General features: G+C 42.4%; 1 protein-coding gene across 1 annotated transcript; it reads right to left on the bottom strand.

Annotated features, from left to right (window-relative positions):
* Positions 1–23,002, bottom strand: LOC139389669 (transmembrane channel-like protein 2-B). The gene is made up of 20 exons (XM_071136547.1): positions 22,957–23,002; positions 22,645–22,686; positions 21,863–22,288; positions 19,138–19,303; positions 14,756–14,846; positions 14,418–14,499; positions 14,208–14,314; positions 13,949–14,047; positions 12,802–12,944; positions 12,253–12,400; positions 11,345–11,539; positions 5,007–5,186; positions 4,345–4,503; positions 4,034–4,162; positions 1,591–1,658; positions 1,243–1,482; positions 1,038–1,163; positions 753–831; positions 466–595; positions 1–230 (listed from the first exon to the last, which is right to left on the bottom strand). Exons 1-20 carry the CDS (start codon positions 23,000–23,002, stop codon positions 1–3), a joined length of 2,886 nt encoding a protein of 961 aa, XP_070992648.1.
* Between the last annotated feature and the right edge of the window lie 300 nt (positions 23,003–23,302).

The raw sequence follows: 23,302 nt of genomic DNA on the forward strand, positions 1-23,302 counted from the left end.
TTAGCGTCTAGAGGGAGGTGTCCCCCTCCCTCTGCCCCTCGCCGGCCCTGGGGGTGGTCCTCTGGCGTTTCCAGACGTCCCCCTTGGGCCTGGGGGATGGGTCACAGCTGCTTTGGGGTTTGGTGCAGCCAACGAAACATCCTTCTGAATATTAACCCCCTTGCCACTGGCTGCTGCTCCTGGACGTTTTGCCACTTTGGGAGGTTTGCTTCCCTTCTCGCGCACTATCTCTGAAAAGGCGAAAAACGAAAAACAAAGTGGACATTCATGTACACCTATATACATGTAGCTCTGCTGAGGGGCGATATTATGATACAATTCACTCAAAACAAACTGTTTCTTAAATTATGTTCATTAAGTGGGTCCACCGTTTTTTGTGAATTCCCAAAAAACATCCAGCCACTAGGTGTCACTGAGTGGAGACGGTAGGTAGGTAGGTAGGTAGAGTAGGCTATGTGAACTGACCTGGTGGGGGCTTCTCCTCCTCCGCAGCAGGTGGGAGCAGAGAGCGGTTGGGCAGGAGGTCCTCCAGGTCCTGCATCACCTGGTTGGTGTTCTCCTTGTTGTTCCTCCTGTTCTTCTCCTCATCTCTAGCCTAACCACAACGCAGATAATACTGTTGCTGTTTCTGCAATCCCCACATCAGCATTGTGTGCATGCATTGACCAACACGTACTTAGTAGCATTACATTGTTTACAGTAAATCATTTAAGGCTTGAGATACAGTAGTTTAGGTGATCATGCTCATTTACCATTTGCATCTTCTTCTTCAGTTCCAGGTTGGCATTTTGATAGTTTTTAGAGGTCGCATTCAGATAGTAGATGGCCAACCTGCCACAGGATCACAGAAAACTATTTAACCTGTTTTAAACATGGCATGTATTATGATGATTATGATATTTTACTATGACCATATCTGTGTTGCTGTAACGTGTGTATGTGTGTGTGTGTGTGTGTGTGTGTGTGTGTGTGTGTGTGTGTGTGTGTGTGTGTGTGTGTGTGTGTGTGTGTGTGTCTGTGTTTGTGTGTGTGCATACACCATCAGCAGCACTGCTGGTAAGATCAGCCCAGGATTAGTTGCGTAGGTGAAGATATTCCCAATGAATGCTGGTAGGTCGTTCTCTATAGTCTCCATGACGACATTATACATTTGCTCCCTTCCGCTGGTAGACAAGAGATCAGCATTAGATGTGTGCCTAGTGTGTGTGTGTATGTGTGTCTGTGCGTGTGTATGAGAGACACCTGAAGGGGCCACAGTCGAAGGAGGGCGGCAGGGTCATTATGGTGTAAACCACAGGCAGAAGGCTGAGGAAGAGCACCAGGAGGAGGAGGCCCATGTAGAAGTTGTTAGATTTAGAGGCCTTGAAGACCCTCTCATGGGGAACGTTACAGCTCATCACTGCCCAGCACTGGTAATACATGGAGGTGAGGAGACGCAAGACGTTCAACCCTACCAGGCCAGGGGCGTAGAACGCACCCATCCTGAAACAAACACAAATACAGAAATGTGACTCTTATCGCAAATCAACACAACTTACAGGGTTTGTGGAAATGTGCTGATGGTTTATGTGGTGTCTCATATTTACTCACCAAATCATTCCTTGATTGAATATTAATCCAAGCACGTTGCCGCTGATGTCAAACTCTCCATACGACGGCTAGAATCACATACAAAAAATATTGCAAATCATGTTAAATAATGTAAACGTAATTCTATTCTCTCTCCCTCTTTCTCTCCCATAGTAATTAACTTAACAGGGCAGTGTCCTGTGTCACTACGTGAAGGATCACCTATCTTGCCGGATGTCACTGTGTTGTATCACTGTTCATTTTGTCAGCATTTTTTTTGTTTTAGTCTTAGTCCTTTGACTAAAATAGCTTTTATTCTTAGTCCCATTTTAGCCCTTACATGCTTCGTAGTTTTAGTTTATCAGTCAATTAAAACTCTGGACAATTTTAGTCTTGTTTAAGTAAAATCTTACTCTGTGCATTTTTTTCCATTAAATAATTCCTATTTACCTCTAATTTCCATCACGTGCACATAGCCTTGTCCAACTAGGCATACAATCCCCTCATATAGCTGGCAACATTGCTGTTGTGGCAGATTTTAAACAAAGCCAGCCATGATTTACTATACTGTATAGGCTACAAAGCCTTGGCTACAGGTTAAACAATTTAGGCCTACAGCTCTGATTTTCTCCCCATCATAACCTTGTGATGGGTGGTAAATAATAGTGATTCCCTTAAAATGGGGAATCTAAGCTTTCCAACAATGCCAGAATTATTACTGTACTCCTCATATTCAGCAAATAACAGTAGCATTTCCAATAGCCGACCACGAGAGCGGCAACACAGATGAACAAAAGCGCACATAGTAATTGAGCTTCTGATGTGATCAAAGCAAAAATAGCCTATATGAAAGTAAGAAAGAATAAACATCATTGTTTCTAGTTGAGGTTAGTTACAATCTGCAATCGTTCAAAGGCGAGACGAGTGACTGCCTGGTAGCTTTGTTTGTGGAGGAGGGCCAGGCAGATCAGCTCATGCAGCCCGCGCAACTGAAAGACCAATGAGAGGATTGTATTATATTCTGCAAAGGCATGGTTATGATTGGACAAAACAGATCAAAAGGAGCTTCATGTGCAATTGAATGTCCATTAGTCTCACATGGAAGTCCCGTCTCGTTACATTGTCATCAACTAAAATGAAAAGTCATTTGTAATAGTTGTATTTTCTTTCTTGTCTCGTTATCGTCATTCGTTTTCATTATTTTCAGTTTTCAGGAAAAATAGGTTGTTGCTGAATATTTTCTGTCATAATTAGTGTTGACGAAATGAACACTGAGGTATCAAGTTTACTTGGAACAAACACATAATGTACTCCCACTTGCAATAAAGCAAAGAAAAACACTAGTATTGAGTATTTACATATGTGGTGTATAACCTTGAAACAAGAATATAATTACACACAAATGAAGGGGTAACTGTGAAGAATGATGTGTTGATATTGAGTAACTCTACCTTGTTACCATACTATTACCATTTTATTACCACTTTATCCCATATTGTAATGTAAAAGGAGACAGGTAGCCTAGCTGGTTCAAATCCCCAAGCCAACTAGTTGAAAAATCTGTCGATATGCCCTTGAGCAAGGCACTGAACCCTAATTAAGTGTCTGCTAAATTACTAAAATGTTTTAAAAAATGTAATGCTACTGTGGGATTATGTTTTTTACATTATAGCCATTACCATATATATGATTAAATAATATCTGATGTTGGCTGTTTGAAGTATCTGCATTTGTGCACTTGAGCATCATCATTAGATTAAACAACTGCTTGCTACATCTACTTGCCTGTTTGTGTGTGTGACAAGAACTGAGTAACATGGTGTGACCTGCATGTTGCAAAACTGTAGATAACAGCCCAGCAGATGCTTTGTCCTTGTGTTTGTATGTGACAATATTGAGCACATGGTGTGACTTGCTGTATCTTACAAAGTTGTGGTTAATCAGGTATAGGGAGGGGTGGTCATCACGAGGTTTAAATGAGATGGACAAATACTGAACAACACAATAGCAGGAACTGAGCAACTGTTATAACTAGGGGGTGATACCAGAACAGTGAGAATCTATACATTGACAGAGGGTTGACTCCAAGAAGCGCCAAGAGGTGGGACCAGCCTGAGCGCCTGCGATAGGCTGAGCAAGTCTAAACCACGCTCAGCCTCTACTGTGATAGACATAGTTCCAACCCGTCTGTTGGCCTATCACAGCTGTTTTCTTACATCCTGTCAGTTCCCTGTTCTGCCCTGCGTGGTATTACAGTGAGCCCGTATATACGAAAGTTGCATTTGCCATTTATTGCTTAGCTAATAAAATTACATAGAGTACAATCAGTGACTCAATGTTATAACTTGTTCTGATACCAGATTTGAATTGACGCAACCCTAACACTACCAAAAACGATTACAATAAAATGGGAACACACACACACATACAGTGGTCTGTAATGCTTTGATAGCCTAGCACGTACAAATCCAGCCTCCAGGTCCCAGCACCAGCAGTAGTTGAGGAATCGCACGATCATGGCTCGCAGGAAGTCACCAATCAGGATGGTCATATACGTCACCTGGATGTCAGAGACGGTGAGCTTCACAAACTCCTAGAGATACAGCACAGAAAGAAAACTAAACAGGAAACACTCGGCATGTCACAGACAGCCTCAGTCATATCACTGATGTACAATGAAGGGAACTTTTTCCTGCTCAGGTCAGGTGGAGGAAAAACCAGGATGAAAAACTCAGTGACGAAGGGAAAACGGAGAAGAACGCATGGAAGCCTCACTATGCCAACGGCGGTCTCCCAGCACGGCCCTCTGATGACATCAGCAGGGTGGATGTCTGGAGGGGGGATGTCAGTAGTGTTGTGGTAGGAGCTATAGTTGGAATAGTACTCATTCAGTCCCCAGATAGTGGCATTCCTAATAGACTTCTCCTTTTCCAACTGTACACATGTTAACACACAAAGACAGGTTCAGGTGAGTAAGTCAAATACACATGCATACAATATGTACTGAACACACCATCACACACACACACACAGACACACAGACACACACACACACACACACACACACACACACACACACACACACACACACACACACACACACACACACACACACACACACACACACACACACACACACACACAGTGGCAGTTCTAGCTTGTATGGCTAGAACCGCCTGCCTAGCTCACAAACTAGAATCCGGGCGCCCACTCCGACAAGGTTAATTGACCCACAGTCCCACACGGTGACATGATATCATTGACGTGACGTGCAAATGGGTGCTAGAAAACCAATTGCGCAAGATGCCGTCCTGGGTGGGAGCCCATGTTGCCTATTCCTAAATCCGCCACTGCACATACACACATACATACATACAGGTGACTAAACACACACATATGCATTTGCAGGTACATGCCACTGACATACTGTCTGGTACCTTTGCGTTGACTTCGTCAAAAAGGGCGAACAGAAAGGTGTAGAGGTTCCCGAGGAACAGGGCAAAGATGCGGCCCAGTTGCCACTTGAGGGCGATACGAGGGTGGTACTCCTCCAGCTCAGCGATGGTCTCAAAGAGAGGGGGGCACACCAGCCCCAGCAGTGACATCACAAACTCCACCTGGAAGGTAACACACAACCAATCACCGGGATGAAGGCTAGAAAAACAATTTATTTGTAAAGAGATATTAGCATTCATTATAATTTTAAGCTTTAAATTCATTAACATTTATAACATAGCCTATATCATTTAATTTATAAAGTATGTGTAACATTTATATAAACATGTATAATCCTTTCAATGGCTTATTCATTAAAGTTATTAAGTGAAACCGAAGCGTGGTAATACTTTACAGGGTAAAAATGTATTTTAAGTGGTCCTTATTTCAGTGTAATTACATATGTAATTTGAAATGCAATGACCCTTCACTAATCCCCTCCCAGAGTGCACTCACAGATAGGTAATTAGAGCCTATTGAGCCTCCGACTTTAGTAATCTCGATCATCTAGCACATCTGTCCACGAGAGATGTACAACCTTGTGACAGTTGTTACTGAATCGGATGCAGCTGAGAAGAAGCGAAACATTGAATTGGTAAATTTAGTGGAAACTTGCACGTATGTAACAAGCACAGTAACAAGCATTTGTTGTTATAGGTCTGTAATTACAGACTCCATTTACCACCAGTTAAATGTTTTTATTAGAGTGTAACTTTGATTTATTACAATTTACTACAATACTTGTTATTGTAATTACACAAATTAAATCTAGAATCGGCTTCCTATTTCGCAACAAAGCATCCTTCACTCATGCTGCCAAACATACCCTCGTAAAACTGACTATCCTACCGATCCTTGACTTCGGCGATGTCATTTACAAAATAGCCTCCAATACTCTACTCAGCAAATTGGATGCAGTCTATCACAGTGCCATCCGTTTTGTCACCAAAGCCCCATATACTTCCCACCACTGCGACCTGTATGCTCTCGTTGGCTGGCCCTCGCTTCATATTCGTCGCCAGACCCACTGGCTCCAAGACATCTATAAGTCTTTGCTAGGTAAAGTCCCGTCATATCTCAGCTCATTGGTCACCATAGCAGCACCCACTCGTAGCACACGCACCAGCAGGTATATTTCAATGGTCAACCCCAAAGTCAACTCCTCCTTTGGCCGCCTTTCCTTCCAGTTCTCTGCTGCCAATGACTGGAACGAATTGCAAAAATCACTGAAGCTGGAGACACATACCGCCCTCTCTAACTTTAAGCACCAGCTGTCAGAGCAGCTCACAGATCACTGCACCTGTACATAGCCCATCTGTAAATAGCCCATCCAACTACCTCCTCCCCATACTGTTTTTTTCTTTCTCTTTTGCACCCCAGTATCTCTACTTGCACATTCATCTTCTGCACATCTATCACTCCGGTGTTTAATTGCTAAATTGTAATTATTTCGCCACTATGGCCTATTTATTGCCTTATCTTACCTCAATAGCACACACTGTATATTATACTTTTCTATTGTGTTATTGACTGTATGTTTGTTTATTTCATGTGGAACTCTGTGTTGTTGTTTGTGCCTCACTGCTTTGCTTTATCTTGGCTAGGTTGCAGTTGTAAATGAGAATTTGTTCTCAACTGGCCTACCTGGTTAAATAAAGGCTAAATTAAAAATGTAAAAATAAAAATTACACTGTAATAAGGACCACATCAAATGAAGTGTTACCCTTTACAGTACGATATATTTTGAATCTTGTGTTCTGAAATGTTTTTCATCAGTTCCCATAGTTGAACCCTTTTTGGTTCCAGGTAGAACCCTGGGGTTATTCCAAGGTTTCACCTATGTGTTCTAAATAACACTTTTTTTTCTAATACTGAAGAAAGCAGGACAAACACAAATGTACATTTCCGGCTCACTGCATTTGATGAGATGAACCATAACACAGCATGTACAGTGCTTGCAAATGTATTCAGACAACTTGGATTTCTTCACATTTTATAGTGTTACAAAGTGGTATAGAAATTGATTGTAATTGTTTTGTCAACAATCTACACTAAATACACTGTAATGTCAAAGTGGAAGAAGAATTCCTGTGCTTAGCTCCACCGCGTTTTCTGAAAAACTCCTTTGTGTTTGCCGACGTCAAGTACACCCATACCATGATGCAGCCACCACCATACTTGAAAATAAGGAGGCAGTTACTCAGTGATGTGTTGTGTTGGATTTGCCCCAAAGATAAAACTTAGCATTTATGCCCAAAAGTGTATTCCTTTGCTTTGATATTTTGCAGTATTACTTTAGTGCCTTTTGGATTATTTGTATTCTTCTTTTCGCTCATTTAGGTCATTGTTGTGGAGTCACTACAATGTTGTTGATCCATCCTCAGTTTTCTCCGATCACAGCCATTGAGCTCTGTATCTGTTTTAAAATCATCAATGTCCTCATGGTAGCATCCTTGAGCAATTTCATTCCTGTCCTGTCCTGCAGCTCAGTTCAGAAGGACTCTATCTATGATGTGTCTGGGTGGTTTAATACATCATCCACAGCATAATTATTAAATTGACCATGCTTAAAGAGATATTCAATGTCTGATTTGTTATTGTTACCCATTGGGGCGGCAGAGTAGCCTAGTGGTTAGAGCGTTGGACTAGTAACCGGAAGGTTGCAAGTTCAAACCCCCGAGCTGACAAGGGTACAAATACGTCGTTCTGCCCCTGAACAGGCAATTAACCCACTGGTCCTAGGCTGTCATTGAAAATAAGACTTTTTTCTTAACTGACTTGCCTAGTTAAATAAAGGTAAAATAAATCTACCAATCACTGCCCTTCTTTATGAGGGTTTCGAAAAGCTCCCTGGTCTTTGTAGTTGAATCTGTGATTGAAATGCAATACTTGACTGAGGGACCTTACAGATGTTGTATGTATGGGGGACAGAGGAAAGGTTAGTCATTAAAAATCATGTCAACCACTATTATGTCACACAGAGTGAGTCCACGTAATTTACAGTGGCAAGAAAAAGTATGTGAACCCTTTGGAATTATCTGGATTTCTGCAAAAATTGGTCTTTAAAGTCACAACAAGAGACAAACACAGTCTGCTTAAACTAATAACACAGAAATGATTGTATTTTTCAGGTCTATATTGAATGCATAATTTAAAGATTTGCAGTGTAGGTTGGAAAAAGTATGTGAACCCCTAGGCTAATGAATTCTCCAAAAGATAATTGGAGTCAGGAGCCAGTTAAACTGGAGTTCAATCATTGAGACGAGATTGGAGATGTTGGTTAAAGCTGCCCTGCCCTATAAAAAACACTCACAAAATGTGGGTTTGCTATTCAAAAGAAGCATTGCCTGATGTGAACCATGCCTCGAACAAAAGAGATCTCAGACGTGTTGACTTGCATAAAGCTGGAAAGGGTTACAAAAGTATCTCTAAAAGCCTTGATGTTCATCTGTCCACGGTAAGACAAATTGTCTATAAATGGAGAAAGTTCAACACTGCTGCTACTCTCCCTAGGAGTGGCTGTCCTGCAAAGATGAATGCAAGAGCACAGCGCAGAATGCTCAATGAGCTTAAGAAGAATCCTAGAGTGTCCGCTAAAGACGTACAGAAATCTCTAGAACATGCTAACATCTCTGTTGACGAGTCTATGATACATAAAACGCTAAACAAGAATGGTGTTAATGGGAGGACACCACGGAAGAAGCCACTGCAGTCCAAAATCTTTGCTGCACTGTCTGTGGACAGATGAAACTAACGTTGAGTTGTTAGGAAGGAACACACAACACTATGTGTGGTAAAAAAAGGCCCAGCACACCAACATCAAAACCTCATCCCAACTGTAAAGTATGGTGGAGGGATCATCATGGTTTGGAGCTGCTTTGCTGCCTCATGGCCTGGACAGCTTGCTTTCATTGATGGAAAAATGAATTCCCAAGTTTATCGAGATATTTTGCAGGAGTTTGTTAGGCTATCTGTCCGCCAATTGAAGCGCAACAAAAGTTGGGTGATTCAACAGGACAACGACCCAAAACACAGAAGTAAATCAACAACCGAATGGCTTCAACAGAAGAAAATACACCTTCTGGAGTGGTCCAGTCAGAGTCCTGACCTCAACCCGATTGAGATGCTGTGGCATGATGTCAAGAGAGCGGTTCACACCAGACATCCCAGGAATATTGCTGAACTGAAACAGTTTTGTAAAGAGGAATGGTCCAAAATTCCTCCTGACCGTTGTTCAGGTCTGATCCACAACTACAGAAAACATTTGGTTGAGGTTATTGCTGCCAAAGGAGTGTCAACCAGCTATTAAATCCAAGGGTTCACATACAGTGCCTTGCGAAAGTATTCGGCCCCCTTGAACTTTGCGACCTTTTGCCACATTTCAGGCTTCAAACATAAAGATATAAAACTGTATTTTTTTGTGAAGAATCAACAACAAGTGGGACACAATCATGAAGTGGAACGACATTTATTGGATATTTCAAACTTTTTTAACAAATCAAAAACTGAAAAATTGGGCGTGCAAAATTATTCAGCCCCTTTACTTTCAGTGCAGCAAACTCTCTCCAGAAGTTCAGTGAGGATCTCTGAATGATCCAATGTTGAGCTAAATGACTAATGATGATAAATACAATCCACCTGTGTGTAATCAAGTCTCCGTGTAAATGCACCTGCACTGTGATAGTCTCAGAGGTCTGTTAAAAGCGCAGAGAGCATCATGAAGAACAAGGAACACACCAGGCAGGTCCGAGATACTGTTGTGAAGAAGTTTAAAGCCGGATTTGGATACAAAAAGATTTCCCAAGCTTTAAACATCCCAAGGAGCACTGTGCAAGTGATAATATTGAAATGGAAGGAGTATCAGACCACTGCAAATCTACCAAGACCTGGCCGTCCCTCTAAACTTTCAGCTCATACAAGGAGAAGACTGATCAGAGATGCAGCCAAGAGGCCCATGATCACTCTGGATGAACTGCAGAGATCTACAGCTGAGGTGGGAGACTCTGTCCATAGGACAACAATCAGTCTTATATTGCACAAATCTGGCCTTTATGGAAGAGTGGCAAGAAGAAAGCCATTTCTTAAAGATATCCATAAAAAGTGTTGTTTAAAGTTTGCCACAAGCCACCTGGGAGACACACCAAACATGTGGAAGAAGGTGCTCTGGTTAGATGAAACCAAAATTTAACTTTTTGGCAACAATGCAAAACGTTATGTTTGGCTTAAAAGCAACACAGCTCATCACACTGAACACACCATCCCCACTGTCAAACATGGTGGTGGCAGCATCATGGTTTGGGCCTGCTTTTCTTCAGCAGGGACAGGGAAGATGGTTAAAATTGATGGGAAGATGGATGGAGCCAAATACAGGGCCATTCTGGAAGAAAACCTGATGGAGTCTGCAAAAGACCTGAGACTGGGACGGAGATTTGTCTTCCAACAAGACAATGATCCAAAACATAAAGCAAAATCTACAATGGAATGGTTCAAAAATAAACATATCCAGGTGTTAGAATGGCCAAGTCAAAGTCCAGACCTGAATACAATCAAGAATCTGTGGAAAGAACTGAAAACTGCTGTTCACAAATGCTCTCCATCCAACCTCACTGAGCTCGAGCTGTTTTGCAAGGAGGAATGGGAAAAAATGTCAGTCTCTCGATGTGCAAGACTGATAGAGACATACCCCAAGCGACTTACAGCTGTAATCGCAGCAAAAGGTGGCGCTACAAAGTATTAACTTAAGGGGGCTGAATAATTTTGCACGCCCAATTTTTCAGTTTTTGATTTGTTAAAAAAGTTTGAAATATCCAATAAATGTCGTTCCACTTCATGATTGTGTCCCACTTGTTGTTGATTCTTCACAAAAAAATACAGTTTTATATCTTTATGTTTGAAGCCTGAAATGTGGCAAAAGGTCGCAAAGTTCAAGGGGGCCGAATACTTTCGCAAGGCACTGTACTTTTCCCACCCTGCAATGTGAATGTTTACACGGTGTATTCAATAAAGACATGATAATGTATAACTGTTTGTGTGTCATTAGTTTAAGCAGACTGTGTTGTCTGTTGTTGTGACTTCGATGAAGATCAGATAAAACGTTATGTCCAATTTATGCAGAAGTCCAGGTAATTCCAAAGGGTTCACATACTTTTTTCTTGCCACTGTATGTGATTTGTTAAGCCACATTTTGCTTCTGAACTAATTTAGACTTGCCTAAACAAACAGGCTGAATAATTGTATATTTTTGCAAAGCACTGTATCTGATCAAAACAACTGTACCTGCCTCATTCTTTTCAAACCAGGAAAGCTCATCCTGATCTAGGTTGGCAAACTCCTGAGACCTCTTGACCACAAAATAGATGAGGAAGCCGCTGCCCCCCAGGCTGCAGAGGATTAAAAAGTTGGCTAGAACCCGCAGGAACCTTCGCAAGTGGATGTTCTCATCCTTCTGGTTCTCCTGTTCGTCTACTATGGATTCCTACCAAGAACAGTTCGGTCAGTGAGAAACACAGAGAATACTTTGTTTTGAAGATAGTAAGTGTGTAGGCTCATACGTGTAGTACCTTTTTTACGTGCATAGGATTCTTGGGAGATTGAAGATAAGAGCAGGAGAAGGGATATTTGCAGAACAATGTTATGGGGAGATTCAATGCCAGGACAGCCCAAAAATATTTTAGGTACCTCAGATTGTTCTGGCAATTTTCACATATAAACTTCAATGCAGGAAGATGTTTGACATAATTTTTACATTTGTATCAAGAGTCATATTTCAGAAAATAATGATAAAAGTATCCATTTTAGGCCCTTTTCAGACCTATACATGTCTCCTGTAAGACCCTATGATCTGTGATCCGTACATGATACAGACAACTTCGTGGTGCCATTGTTCTCCTTATAGTGTGCTCTAACATATGGAGTATGTCTAGATTCTGAAATACAATTATTCACATTCTAAAAAGGGCTTAAAATGCCCACTTTCATCATCCCCCCCCCCCCCCCCCGCAAATAAAATGTGATAACAATGTAAAAAACATATCTAAGATCCTTCCTCCCAATTAAGTTTCTATGTGAGAATTATAACAATGTGAGATAGCCAAAATATTTCCAGGCTGTCCTGGTGTAGAATCATCCTATGTCATAAACAACAGGGCCTACTAGCTATGGATAAGAATTAGCTTCTGCTGTGATTACCTTAAAGCTGGTGGTGATTGAGGCATACTTGTTGTCGGCTGTCTCTGGGTTGCCAATGAGGTAATCCCAGCTGGTGAACATCTTAAATGCGAAGGTGAACTGTCCGTCATCCCCACCGTCTCCTCCCTCGTCCGAATTACGGGCCATCCTGAGGAACACAGAAAATGGATGTGACATACAGTACACTATACTGGGAGGGGGGGGTTGATTTTAGAGATGTGGGCAAGTAACTGGAGGGTTGCTGTTCGAATCCAAGTGCTGACTGGAAAAATGCGGAGGGAGTGAGCTGGCAATGGGAGGGTTGCTAGCATCAATATTTGAGATACGGGGTGTGAATGTGGATTATAATTTACTGTGTGTGTGTGTGTGTGTGTGTGTGTGTGTGTGTGTGTGTGTGTGTGTGTGTGTGTGTGTGTGTGTGTGTGTGTGTGTGTGTGTGTGTGTGTGTGTTTGTGTGTGTGTGAGTGCGTGCGTGCGTACGTGCGTGCGTGTGTGTGTGTGCGTGTGTGTGTGTGTGTGTGTGTGTGTGTGTGTGTGTGCTTTACCCACGTTCTAATGACCACCATCAGGCTGTAGCCGAAGATGCCTACACCAACTAGTAGGTAGGAGAGAGGCAGTCTGAACTGGAGGACTCCGATGGTGCGCTCGTCATTATAGAAACCATAGAACAGAATAGAGTACTTGCAGTAACCCTGTTGGAATTAACCAAAAATAATCATGGATGTGTGAAAGCAATCCATCTCAAAGAAAGCGGATGTAGATGCAAAATGATAGTGACATGTTCTTATGCCAAGGGCCAGCCCTGCCGAACACATTACACACCAGCAAACCAAGCACATAGGCATGTGACAAACCCAATCAAAGAATGGCAGGATCAGATGGCGATACAGTGGTCTATGTATAGTTAGCAGGACCCCGCTAATGTGTGGTGGATATGACTGGATTCCTTTCATCAACTGCAGGGCATAACATTGTGTTTAATATTCGAATCAGCAAAACCTCTGTCATTACCAGCCGACAGAGATCTGAAATACAGGGAGAACACAAGCAACCATATTGCCTGCAAAAACCATCCCACTGAATAACTTATCAAGGGTCCATCAGAAAAGAGTTAAATACAGAGTTGCGTTCATTTGGACAACTTCCTCGACTTACTTTTCACTGCTGCCTGTTGCCAGTCGATGTTATCGGCACTAAAATAAGTTAGCAATTAACATTAAGACTGGGCAGGGTCTTGGCAGTTACCCTGGCGTGGTCCATTGTAGCTCAGTTAGTATAACATGGTGCTTGTTACGCCAGGGTAGTGGGTTTGATTCCCAAGACCACCACTATGTAAATGTATGCCGCATGACTGCAAGTTGCTTTAGATAATAGTGTCTGCGAAATGGCATTCATTCTTACTGAAAATGTGTAACACTTCACTTAAAGCCTGCAAGTACAATGCATTATCATGCAGTTATTCATGAACATGTATGACAGCTTATGTCTTAAAATCACATTTTTACCTGTATTTTAAAAGTACTGTATGACATCACATTGTATGTATGTTTTTTCATAGGTATAATCATATCAAGTAAACCTGAACCTGAAGTAGTTTAAGTCTAAACAAGGTTTCTAAATGTGACATCACAAGGCAATTGCTTGGAAGGAAGAGTGTCACTCCGAAGGAAGTATTAAGTCACTCCAAGATCCTCACACCAAAATCAAGGAGAACAGAGATGTCCATGGCTCTGTCCTGCTCTGCTCTGGGAACAGTTTTTCTGGGAATAGACCCATACGGAAGACCCATCATCACCTCCGGACAGTAGGAAAAGAGGAACAAAAAGAGAGGGAAGTGGGGATTGGGAGAATGAGACAGTGAGTCCTTCTTCGATATCTCTCCATATACTGACCAAATGTACTACAACAGTATTGCAAAACAATGGACTCTGCGCTGAAGGTAAAAAGCTGCTCACCTCTGGGAGAACCACAAGACCAAACATGAACGCAAACAGGACCAAGTTTAAACCGTACATCCACCGCAAGAAGATGAAGTAGGAAGCCACAGATGACCCAAAGTGACCTGAGGGTTAGAGGTCAAACTCCAAAAGTTACATGATGAATAGATAAAACTACATGACATGAACAAGATAGTAACTGAAATAGCTTTAAATGACGGTACCCACTTTCAACCTCTTTTATCTTTCTTTCCCACGGAATACAGGCTGTTTTGAAATTGTCAAAGTCACGGTTGAACTTGATCATTTTCTGAAGAAAAAGAAAAGGTTATGAGAGAATATTTGAAAAGACAAGTTAATCACAGAAGTATAGTTCCTGACTAACATATCAGGTTGTAACTGATGTGGGCAACAAACATTCCACTAATGATATTATGGTCATGACAAATCATGAAGCTAATGATGAACTTATGATTAAAAGTTGTATTGTATGCACGTTATAACTTAAGTCTTAAAGTATATAAATGCATAATTGCGTGAAGTATGTGTGGACTGAGAAAAGTTACCTTAGCCATCATGACTTTGTAGGCATAGAGCTTCCTCCCTTTGCCCTTTCCCAGAGCCCCCTCGAACTCCTCCACAAACGCCTGGCATTCTCTACAATTTCAACCCATAAAAAAGAATGACCCGTCAACCAACAAAAAAAAACATATCAATCACTGGCTTGAAGAACCGCCAACCAATGAATCAACTTTTCAAATTTATAACAGGTGAATTTTATTTACCTTTATTTAACTAGGCAAGTCAGTTAAGAACAAATTCTTATTTTCAATGACGCCCTAGGAACAGTGGGTTAACTGCCTTGTTCAGGGGCAGAACAACAGATTTTTACCTTGTCAGCTCAGGGATTCAATCTTGCAACCTTTCGGTTACTAGTCCAACGCTCTAACCACTTGGCTACCTGCCGCCCCAATCATGAATTAGTCACGATTAAATTAAGTAGATGAGAAAACAACCAATCCATCAATCAACACTGGAAATTGCTAGTCAGGGAAATTTGGAGGAGGCCATGTGATGAAAGATTATCAACCTGGAAAGACCAGTGATGAGAGGGAATTGGCAAGCTACAGGCAGCTACAACTGCATGCATATTAGACAGTGTTGAGCTCATGAAAAAGTCAAGGCGTCTCATCTGTCTTAATACTGTACAGTGCTTGTGTCCTGACCTGTAAGTGACTGTCAGCTCACAACCCTGGCTGGTGAGCTGGCTGTGAGTCCAGCAGGCCTTGTTGATTTAAAAAAAATGTAACCCAACACTGTTAGAAACAAAAAAAGTTCTAAAATGGTTTTAATGTTAAGTTAAAAGGATCTACCTGGAACCATAAAAGGGATCTTCTACTGGGACAAACTGAATAACTTTATATGGTTCTGGGTAGAACCCTTTTAAGAGTGAATGATAGGTGAATACTGGTCAGTGGAGATACACTCAAGTTGTGGAGATACAAGTGAGAAACTGTCTAAAAAAACTAACAATTCAAAGAACATCAATCAGCAAAGCCAATTCACGAAACTCCTAAATAGTTCAAAAGTAGTTTAAAGGATTTCACACACACTCAAAAACAGGAAAATGTATCAGGCAATGTAGCCACAATTATGTAGCCACAAGTAGCCACAAAAATAGACACAATTATGCTTTAATTAAATTAAACCAAAACATATATAGTATATCACAAATAAGATGATAAATAACACACAGGTTGAATCAATGTTGTTTCCACGTCATTTCAATAAAATTAAGTTGAAACAACGTGAAATAATGGCGGTAGTGATAATGGTGCCGGAGGAGATGGCTGCCGTTTTACTTTCCCCTAACCAATTGTGCTACTGTGTGTGTTTTATTGCGTTATTTGAAACGTATTTTGTACATAATGTTTCTGCCACCATCTCTTATGATAGAAAGGAGCTTCTAGATATCAGGACAGCGATTACTCACCCCATACTGGAAGATTTTTTTTTTTCCTTAACGAGTCTGACGCAAATGATTTACTCCAGAAACCCGACAAGGCCCTCATCCCCGTCATTAGCAGGAGAAAGAGACGGAGGTATCGGGGAGGTAGGTCTCTGTGCCTTGTAAGGATCTGACGACGAGTGGGTAATCTGCCTTTACCATCGATCCTATTAGCCAACGTACAGTCATTGGATTATAAAATAGACGAGCTACAAGCACGTATATCCTACCAACGGGACATTAAAAACTGTAATATCTTATGCTTCACCGAGTCATGGCTGAACAACGACATAAATAACATACAGTTGGCAGCTTTACTAAAGCATTTTCGGCAGGATAGAACAAGACAAGGGGTGGCGGTCTATGTATATTTGTAAACAACAGCTAGTGCACGAAAGTGGAAGTCTCAAGGTTTTGCTTGCCTGAGGTAGAGTATCTCAAGATAAGCTGTAGCCCACACTATTTACCAAGAGAGTTTTCATCTATATTCTTATTAGCTGTCTATTTACCACCACAAACCAATGCTGACACTAAGACAAGACTCAATGAGCTGTATACGGCCATAAGCAAACAGGAAAATGCTCATCCAGAGGCGGAGCTCCTAGTGGCCGAGGACTTCAATCCAGGGAAATTTACATCCGTTTTACCTCATTTCTACCAGCATGTTAAATGTGCAACCAGAGGGGGAAAAAACTCTAGACCACCTTTGCTCCACACACAGAGACGCAAACAAAGCTCTCCCTCACCCGGCAAATCTGACCATAATTCTTTCCTCCTGATTCCTGCTTACAAGCAAAAACTAAAGCACCTGTGTCTGGTCAATAAAAAAGTGGTCAGATGAAGCAGATGCTAAGCTACAGGACTGTTTTGCTGACACAGACTGGAATATGTTCCGCGATTCTTCCGATGGAATTGAGGAGTACACCACATCAGTCACTGGCCTCATCAATAAGTGCTTTGATGACGTCGTCCCCACAGTGACTGTATGTACATATACCAACTAGAAGCCATGGATTACAGGCAACATCCGCACTGAGTTAAAGGGTAAAGCTGCCACTCTCAAGGAGCGGGACTCTAACCCGGAAGCTTATAAGAAATCCTGCTATGCCCTCCGACTAACCATCAAACAGGCAAAGTGTCAATACAGTACTAAGATTGAATCGTACCACACTGGCTCCGACGCTCGACGGATGTGGAAGAGCTTACAAACTGTTACAGGCTACAAATGGAAGCACAGCCGCGAGCTGCCCAGTGACACGAACCTACCAGATGAACTAAATTACTTCTATGCTTGCTTCGAGGGAAGTAATACTGAAACATGCATAAGAGCATCAGCTGTTCCGTACGACTGTGTGATCACGCTCTCCATAGCCGATGTGAGTAAGTCCTTTAAACAGGTCAACATTCAGAAGGCCGCAGGGCCAGACGGTTTTACCCGGACGTGTACTTCAAGCATGCGCTGACCAACTGGCAAGTATCTTCACTGACATTTTCAACCTATCCCTGACTACGTCTGTAATACCAACATGTTTCAAGCAGACCACCATAGTCCCTGTGCCCAAGAACACTAAGGTCACCTGCCTAAATGACTACCGACCTGTAGCACTCACGTCTGTAGCCATGAAGTGCTTTGAAAGGCTGGTCATGGCTCACATCAACACCATTATCGCAGAAATCCTAGACCCACTCCAATTTGCATACCGCCCCAACAGATCCACAGATGATGCAATTGTTATTGCACTCCACACTGCCCTTTCCCACCTGGACAAAAGGAATACCTATGTGAGAATGCTATTCATTGACTACAGCTCAGTGTTCAACACCATAGTGCCCTCGAAGCTCATCACTAAGCTAAGGACCTTGGGACTAAACACCTCCCTCTGCAACTGGATCCTGGACTACCTGACAGGCCGCCCCAGGTGGTAAGGGTAGGTAACAACACATCCGTCATGCTGATCCTCAACACGGGGGCCCCTCAGTGGTGCGTGCTCAGTCCTCTGCTGTTCTCCCTGTTCACTCAGGACTGCATGGCCAGGCACGACTCCAACACCATCATTAAGTTTGCCGATGACACAACAGTGGTAGGCCTGATCACTGACAACGATGAGACAGCCTATAGGGAGGAGGTCAGAGACCTGGCCGTGTGGTGCCAGGACAGCAACCTCTCCCTCAACGTGATCAAGACAAAGGAGATGATTGTGGACTACAGGAAAAGGAGGACTGAGTTGAGAGCTTCAAGTTCCTTGGTGTCCACATCACCAACAAACTATCATGGTCCAAACACACCAAGACAGTTTTGAAGACGGCACGAATAAGCCTATTCCCCCTCAGTAAACTGAGAAGATTTGGCATGGGTCCTGAGATCCTTAAAAAGTTCTACAGCTGCACCATCGAGAGTATCCTGACTGGTTGCATCACTGCCTGGTATGGCAACTGCTCTGCCTCTGACTGCAAGGCACTACAGAGGGTATTGCATCCGGCCCAGAACATCACTGGGGCCAAGCTTCCTGCCATCCAGGACCTCTATACCAGGCAGTGTCAGAGAAAGGCCCTGAAATTTGTCAAAGACTCCAGCCACCCTAGTTGCAGACTGTTCTCTCTGCTAACACACTGCAAGCGGTACCGGAGTACCAAGTCTAGGTCCAAAAGACTTCTTAACACTTATTTTCCTTAAAACTGCATTGTTGATTTAGGGCTTGTAAATAAGAATTTCACAACTGTTGTATTCTGCACATGTGACAAATACAATTGGATTTGTTTTGATTTGAATTGACATGTGTGCCAAGTGACAGTATAAACCTTCAGGAATGTGTAAAGTATTATAGGAAAGAGAAAAACAGCACAGCAAGAGCAAGTCCCCATGAGTCATGAAGGCAATCAGCCAATGGGAAATTGGCAGAGGAATGCACATTTCATGTGAAATGCGTCCATTTTGTTTACTTGAGGAGTTTGAGCCTCCTCTTCATGCGCCACGGTTTGTTCCTGAGAGTGGCTATCAGCTTCTTCTTCTCCTCCACCTCCTCCTTCAGAGAAGCCATCTCCCCCTCCGACAGAGAATCCTCGTCCCCTGACTCGCCCGAAGAAGAAGAGCTGTCAGAAGAAAGAGCTGTCACCAAGTGCCAGGGGTCAAGTCAGGGTCAATCATGTGTCAACCAGAGTAGAGTTCTAGTTGAGGTGGCCAGTTACACAGTGCCGCATTATCATGGTACAAACTCAGAAGGACTTTGGACTTGTCACATAATGTTGAAAAGCATCTGGAAGACCAACAGAAAATACAAAAAGAGAACAGAGCGAGAAATTAGGCGACAAGAGGGGGTATACAGTATGCAAGTCAAATGACAGACATCCTAGAATGATCCAGTAAGCATGTCCATCCATTGAAACTACCAGGCTAGAATCCTTAGTTGCTACATCTATTTTTGGACTTATAAATGAATGATGTTTACCCACTGATTCTTGAAGAATATAACTTATATACAGTGCATTCAGAAAGTATTCAGACCCCTTGACTTTTTCCAAATGTTGTTACGTTACAGCTTTATTCTAAAATGGATTAAATCAATCTATATACAATACCCCATAATGACAAAGCAAAAACAGGTTTTTAGAAATGTTTGCAAACGGAAAAATTACATTTACATAAGTATTCAGACCCTTACTCAGAACTTTGTTCAAACACCTTTGGAAGTGATTACAGAGTCTTCTTGGGTATGACGCTACAAGCTTGGAACACCTGTATTTGAGGAGTTTCTCACATTCTTCTCTGCAGATCCTCTCAAGCTCTGTCAGGTTGGATGAGGAGCGTCGCTGCACAGCTATTTTCAGGTCTCTCCAGAGATGTTCGATCGAGTTCAAGTCCGGGCACTGGCTTGGCCACTCGCGGACATAGAGAGACTTGTCCCGAAGGAACTCCTGCGTTGTCTTGGCTGTGTGCTTAGGATCGTTGTCCTGTTGGAAGGTGAACCTTCGCCCCAGTCTGAGGTCCTGGGCGCTCTGGAGCAGGTTTTCATCAAGGATGTCTCTGTACTTTGCTCCGTTCATCTTTCCCTCGATCCTGACAGTCTCCCAGTCCCCGCCGCTGAAGGACATTCTCACAGCATGTTCTGCCACCACGTGTTTCACCGTAGGGATGGTGCCAGGTTTCCTTCAGACTTGACTCTTGGCACTCAGGCCAAAGAGTTTAATCTTGGATTCATCAGATCAGAGAATCTTGTTTCTCATGGTCTTAGAGTCTTTAGGTGCCTTTCGGGAAACTCCAAGCGGGCTGTCATGTGTCTTTTACTGAGGAGTAGCTTCCGTCTGGCCACGCTACCATGAAGGCCTGATTGGTGGAGTGCTGCAGAGATGGATGTCCTTCTGGAAGGTTCTCTTATCGCCACAGAGGAACTCTGGAGCCCTACCAAGGCCCTTCTCCCTCGATTGCTCAGTTTGGCCGGGCGGCCAGCTCTAGGAAGAACCTTGGTGGTTCAAAACTTCTTACATTTTTGAATGATGGAGGCCATTGTGTTTTTGGGAGCCTTCAATGATGCGGTACCCTTCCCCAGAACTGTGCCTCGACACAATCCTGTCTCGGAGCTCTACGGATAATTTGTTCGACCTCATGTCTTGGCTTTTTGCTCTGACATGTACTCTCAACTGTGGGGCGTTATACAGACAGGTGTATGCATTTCCAAATCATGTCCAATCAATTGAATCAATCAAGGTGTAGAAACATCTGAAGGATGGTCAATGGAAACAGGACGCACCTGAGCTCAATTTCAAGTCTCATAGCAAAGGGTCTGAATACTTTTATAAATAAGGTATTTCTGCTTTTTATTTTTTATACATTTGCAAACATTTCTAAAAACCTGTGTTCACTTTGTCGTTATGCGATATTGTGTGTCGAGTGATGAAGATTTTATTTTATTTAATACATTTTAGAATAAGGCTGTAATGTAACAAAATGTGTCAAATACTTTCAGAATGCACTGTAAATGCCCCATGAGCTTAGGTCAACTGTCATACCCCATCAGAACACAACATATACCCTTGTTTTTACCACTACAGCCTAACTCTATTCTGGTAACAAATTCTGGTTGCCTGTCCCTTTCCAAAACTTTAGTTGTGACATTTTGATAATGTTGACACGTTTTTAACCAAGGTTCCCATGGATGTCCCTAGGGATGTTCCCATCAGATGGCTATAACGATTTCTCCATAAAAGTTTAGTTAACACATTCTAGAAATGTAAAAAAACAAGTATTATTGGATAATTTCCCCAAATGTTCTTATAACCATTACAGCATGTCCTACTAATGTTTATCAAATACTGTTTTCCGGGGACATTTAAAAAATATGTCAGGGACGTTGTCATGCTAACGTTAGCGGCAAACCATTGGACTCAATCAGGACTCAATTGAAACGTTACCTGATGTTATAGGATCGTTCACTGTGTGAATTTTTTTTTTTTTTGCCGAGTGCCAAATAGTGAGCTTGGGTCATTGTCGTAGTATTTTGGAACACTTTAGCGCAACCCCATAGCCCAATTTCATAACTCAACTCCCTGAAGCAATAACTCAATACAATGAAGGGGCATATACCAACAGAGTCTGTCAGAGTCCTCCCTCATACATGAGGTTGCGTGGAGTGTGGAGATACGTGAGAGAGATGGCCCTCTCAAAGGATACTGCACCTGCTGTACTTTCCATTCTTCTTTTTCTTGTCTTTCCCGTTCCCTTTCTCCTTTCCTCCTTTGCCTTTGGCATCGCCCTTCTTTTCCTTGTTCTGCTCGTCTTTCTGCTTCTTGCTAGTCACTTTTCCGCCTTTCTTTTTCTTCCCTCGTTTCTCCTCCTCCTCCTCCTCCTCCTCCTTGACTGCCTTTTTCTTTCTGCCCGCAGCCTTTGTGCCCTTCCGCTTGACGCTTCTGTCGTCTTCCTCCTCCTCTTCCTCGCTGTCCTGGGCACTGGCTTTCTTCTTACGAGCCCTCTTCCTCGGTGCCTCGTCCTGATCCTCCTCTTCCTCTTCGTCCTCAGTGGTGGCCGGTTTGCCGTTCCGTCCCCCGGCTCGTGGAGAGGCTTTGGCTTTCCTGTTTCTGTCCCTCCACCTGGCCTCATCTGATACACACGCACTCACGTATATATCTCACACAAATATTAACAGACAGACAAAGGCTTCATAGATCCATAGATTGCATTCAAACCTGAACAATTAAACAAACATATAAATCATGCAGGTTGGTAGCCTCCCACTTCCTTTTTTGATGTTTGTTCCATAATTTTGACAACTAAATGTCATAATTATGATGAGGTGTGTCTCCCCTTTTGGAATGTCATATTTTTCAAAATAATATATTTTTTTAAATATCCACAACCAATCAAAGTGAGCTTGACTGTACATACACCCACTCGCAGGAAGTAAGCAAACTCACATAAACACGCACATCAAACACTTTCTCCATCTTATGACTTACCCTCACTCCCACTGTCTAACTCTCCATCGATTTCAATTCCCACTATAAAATAAAAAACAACACTGTGATGCAACACCACAGACATCCAGAATATCCACAAATATTGTATTTTGTCTTTGAACCAACAAAAATACCATAATCTTACTGTTCATTTATGGTTTAACAGTGTGGATTCTGTTACATGTCATAGAACATCTATGTACTACCTCCATATTTACCACGAGCATCTCAAATAAAGTGAAGAACTGAATATTCTTCAGCATTCAAGAGAAATCCAAAATAAGAAAGAGGAACAGAATAAATCCAACCCACCATCTTCCATTCTAATTGCAATGTCATTTTTCTTCTGAGAAATCATTTTGGCTGAGTGTTGTCCTCTTGCTATCTTCTTTGGGTCAGCCTGCTCTCTCCCTCTCAGGCCATGGAGACCTCAGCTAAGCAGATAGCCATCACACCTGTGCAGGCACTCACATACTCTGACAGTTACACCTGTGTTTGTGCTACTAGACTGGCTGTTTCCCTGACAACCACCAATGATATTGCCCAAGAGATGATCATCTTTAAACCTGAAGGAGAAAGACAAAATCTAAAGGGACAATAAAGGGGTACAAAAGGGATGTCAATTAAAAAACAACATCAGTTGATATGACTTACAGCA

This window comes from Oncorhynchus clarkii, chromosome 30, assembly GCF_045791955.1.
Source record: "Oncorhynchus clarkii lewisi isolate Uvic-CL-2024 chromosome 30, UVic_Ocla_1.0, whole genome shotgun sequence".
In the NCBI taxonomy this organism is placed as follows: Eukaryota; Metazoa; Chordata; class Actinopteri; order Salmoniformes; family Salmonidae; genus Oncorhynchus; species Oncorhynchus clarkii.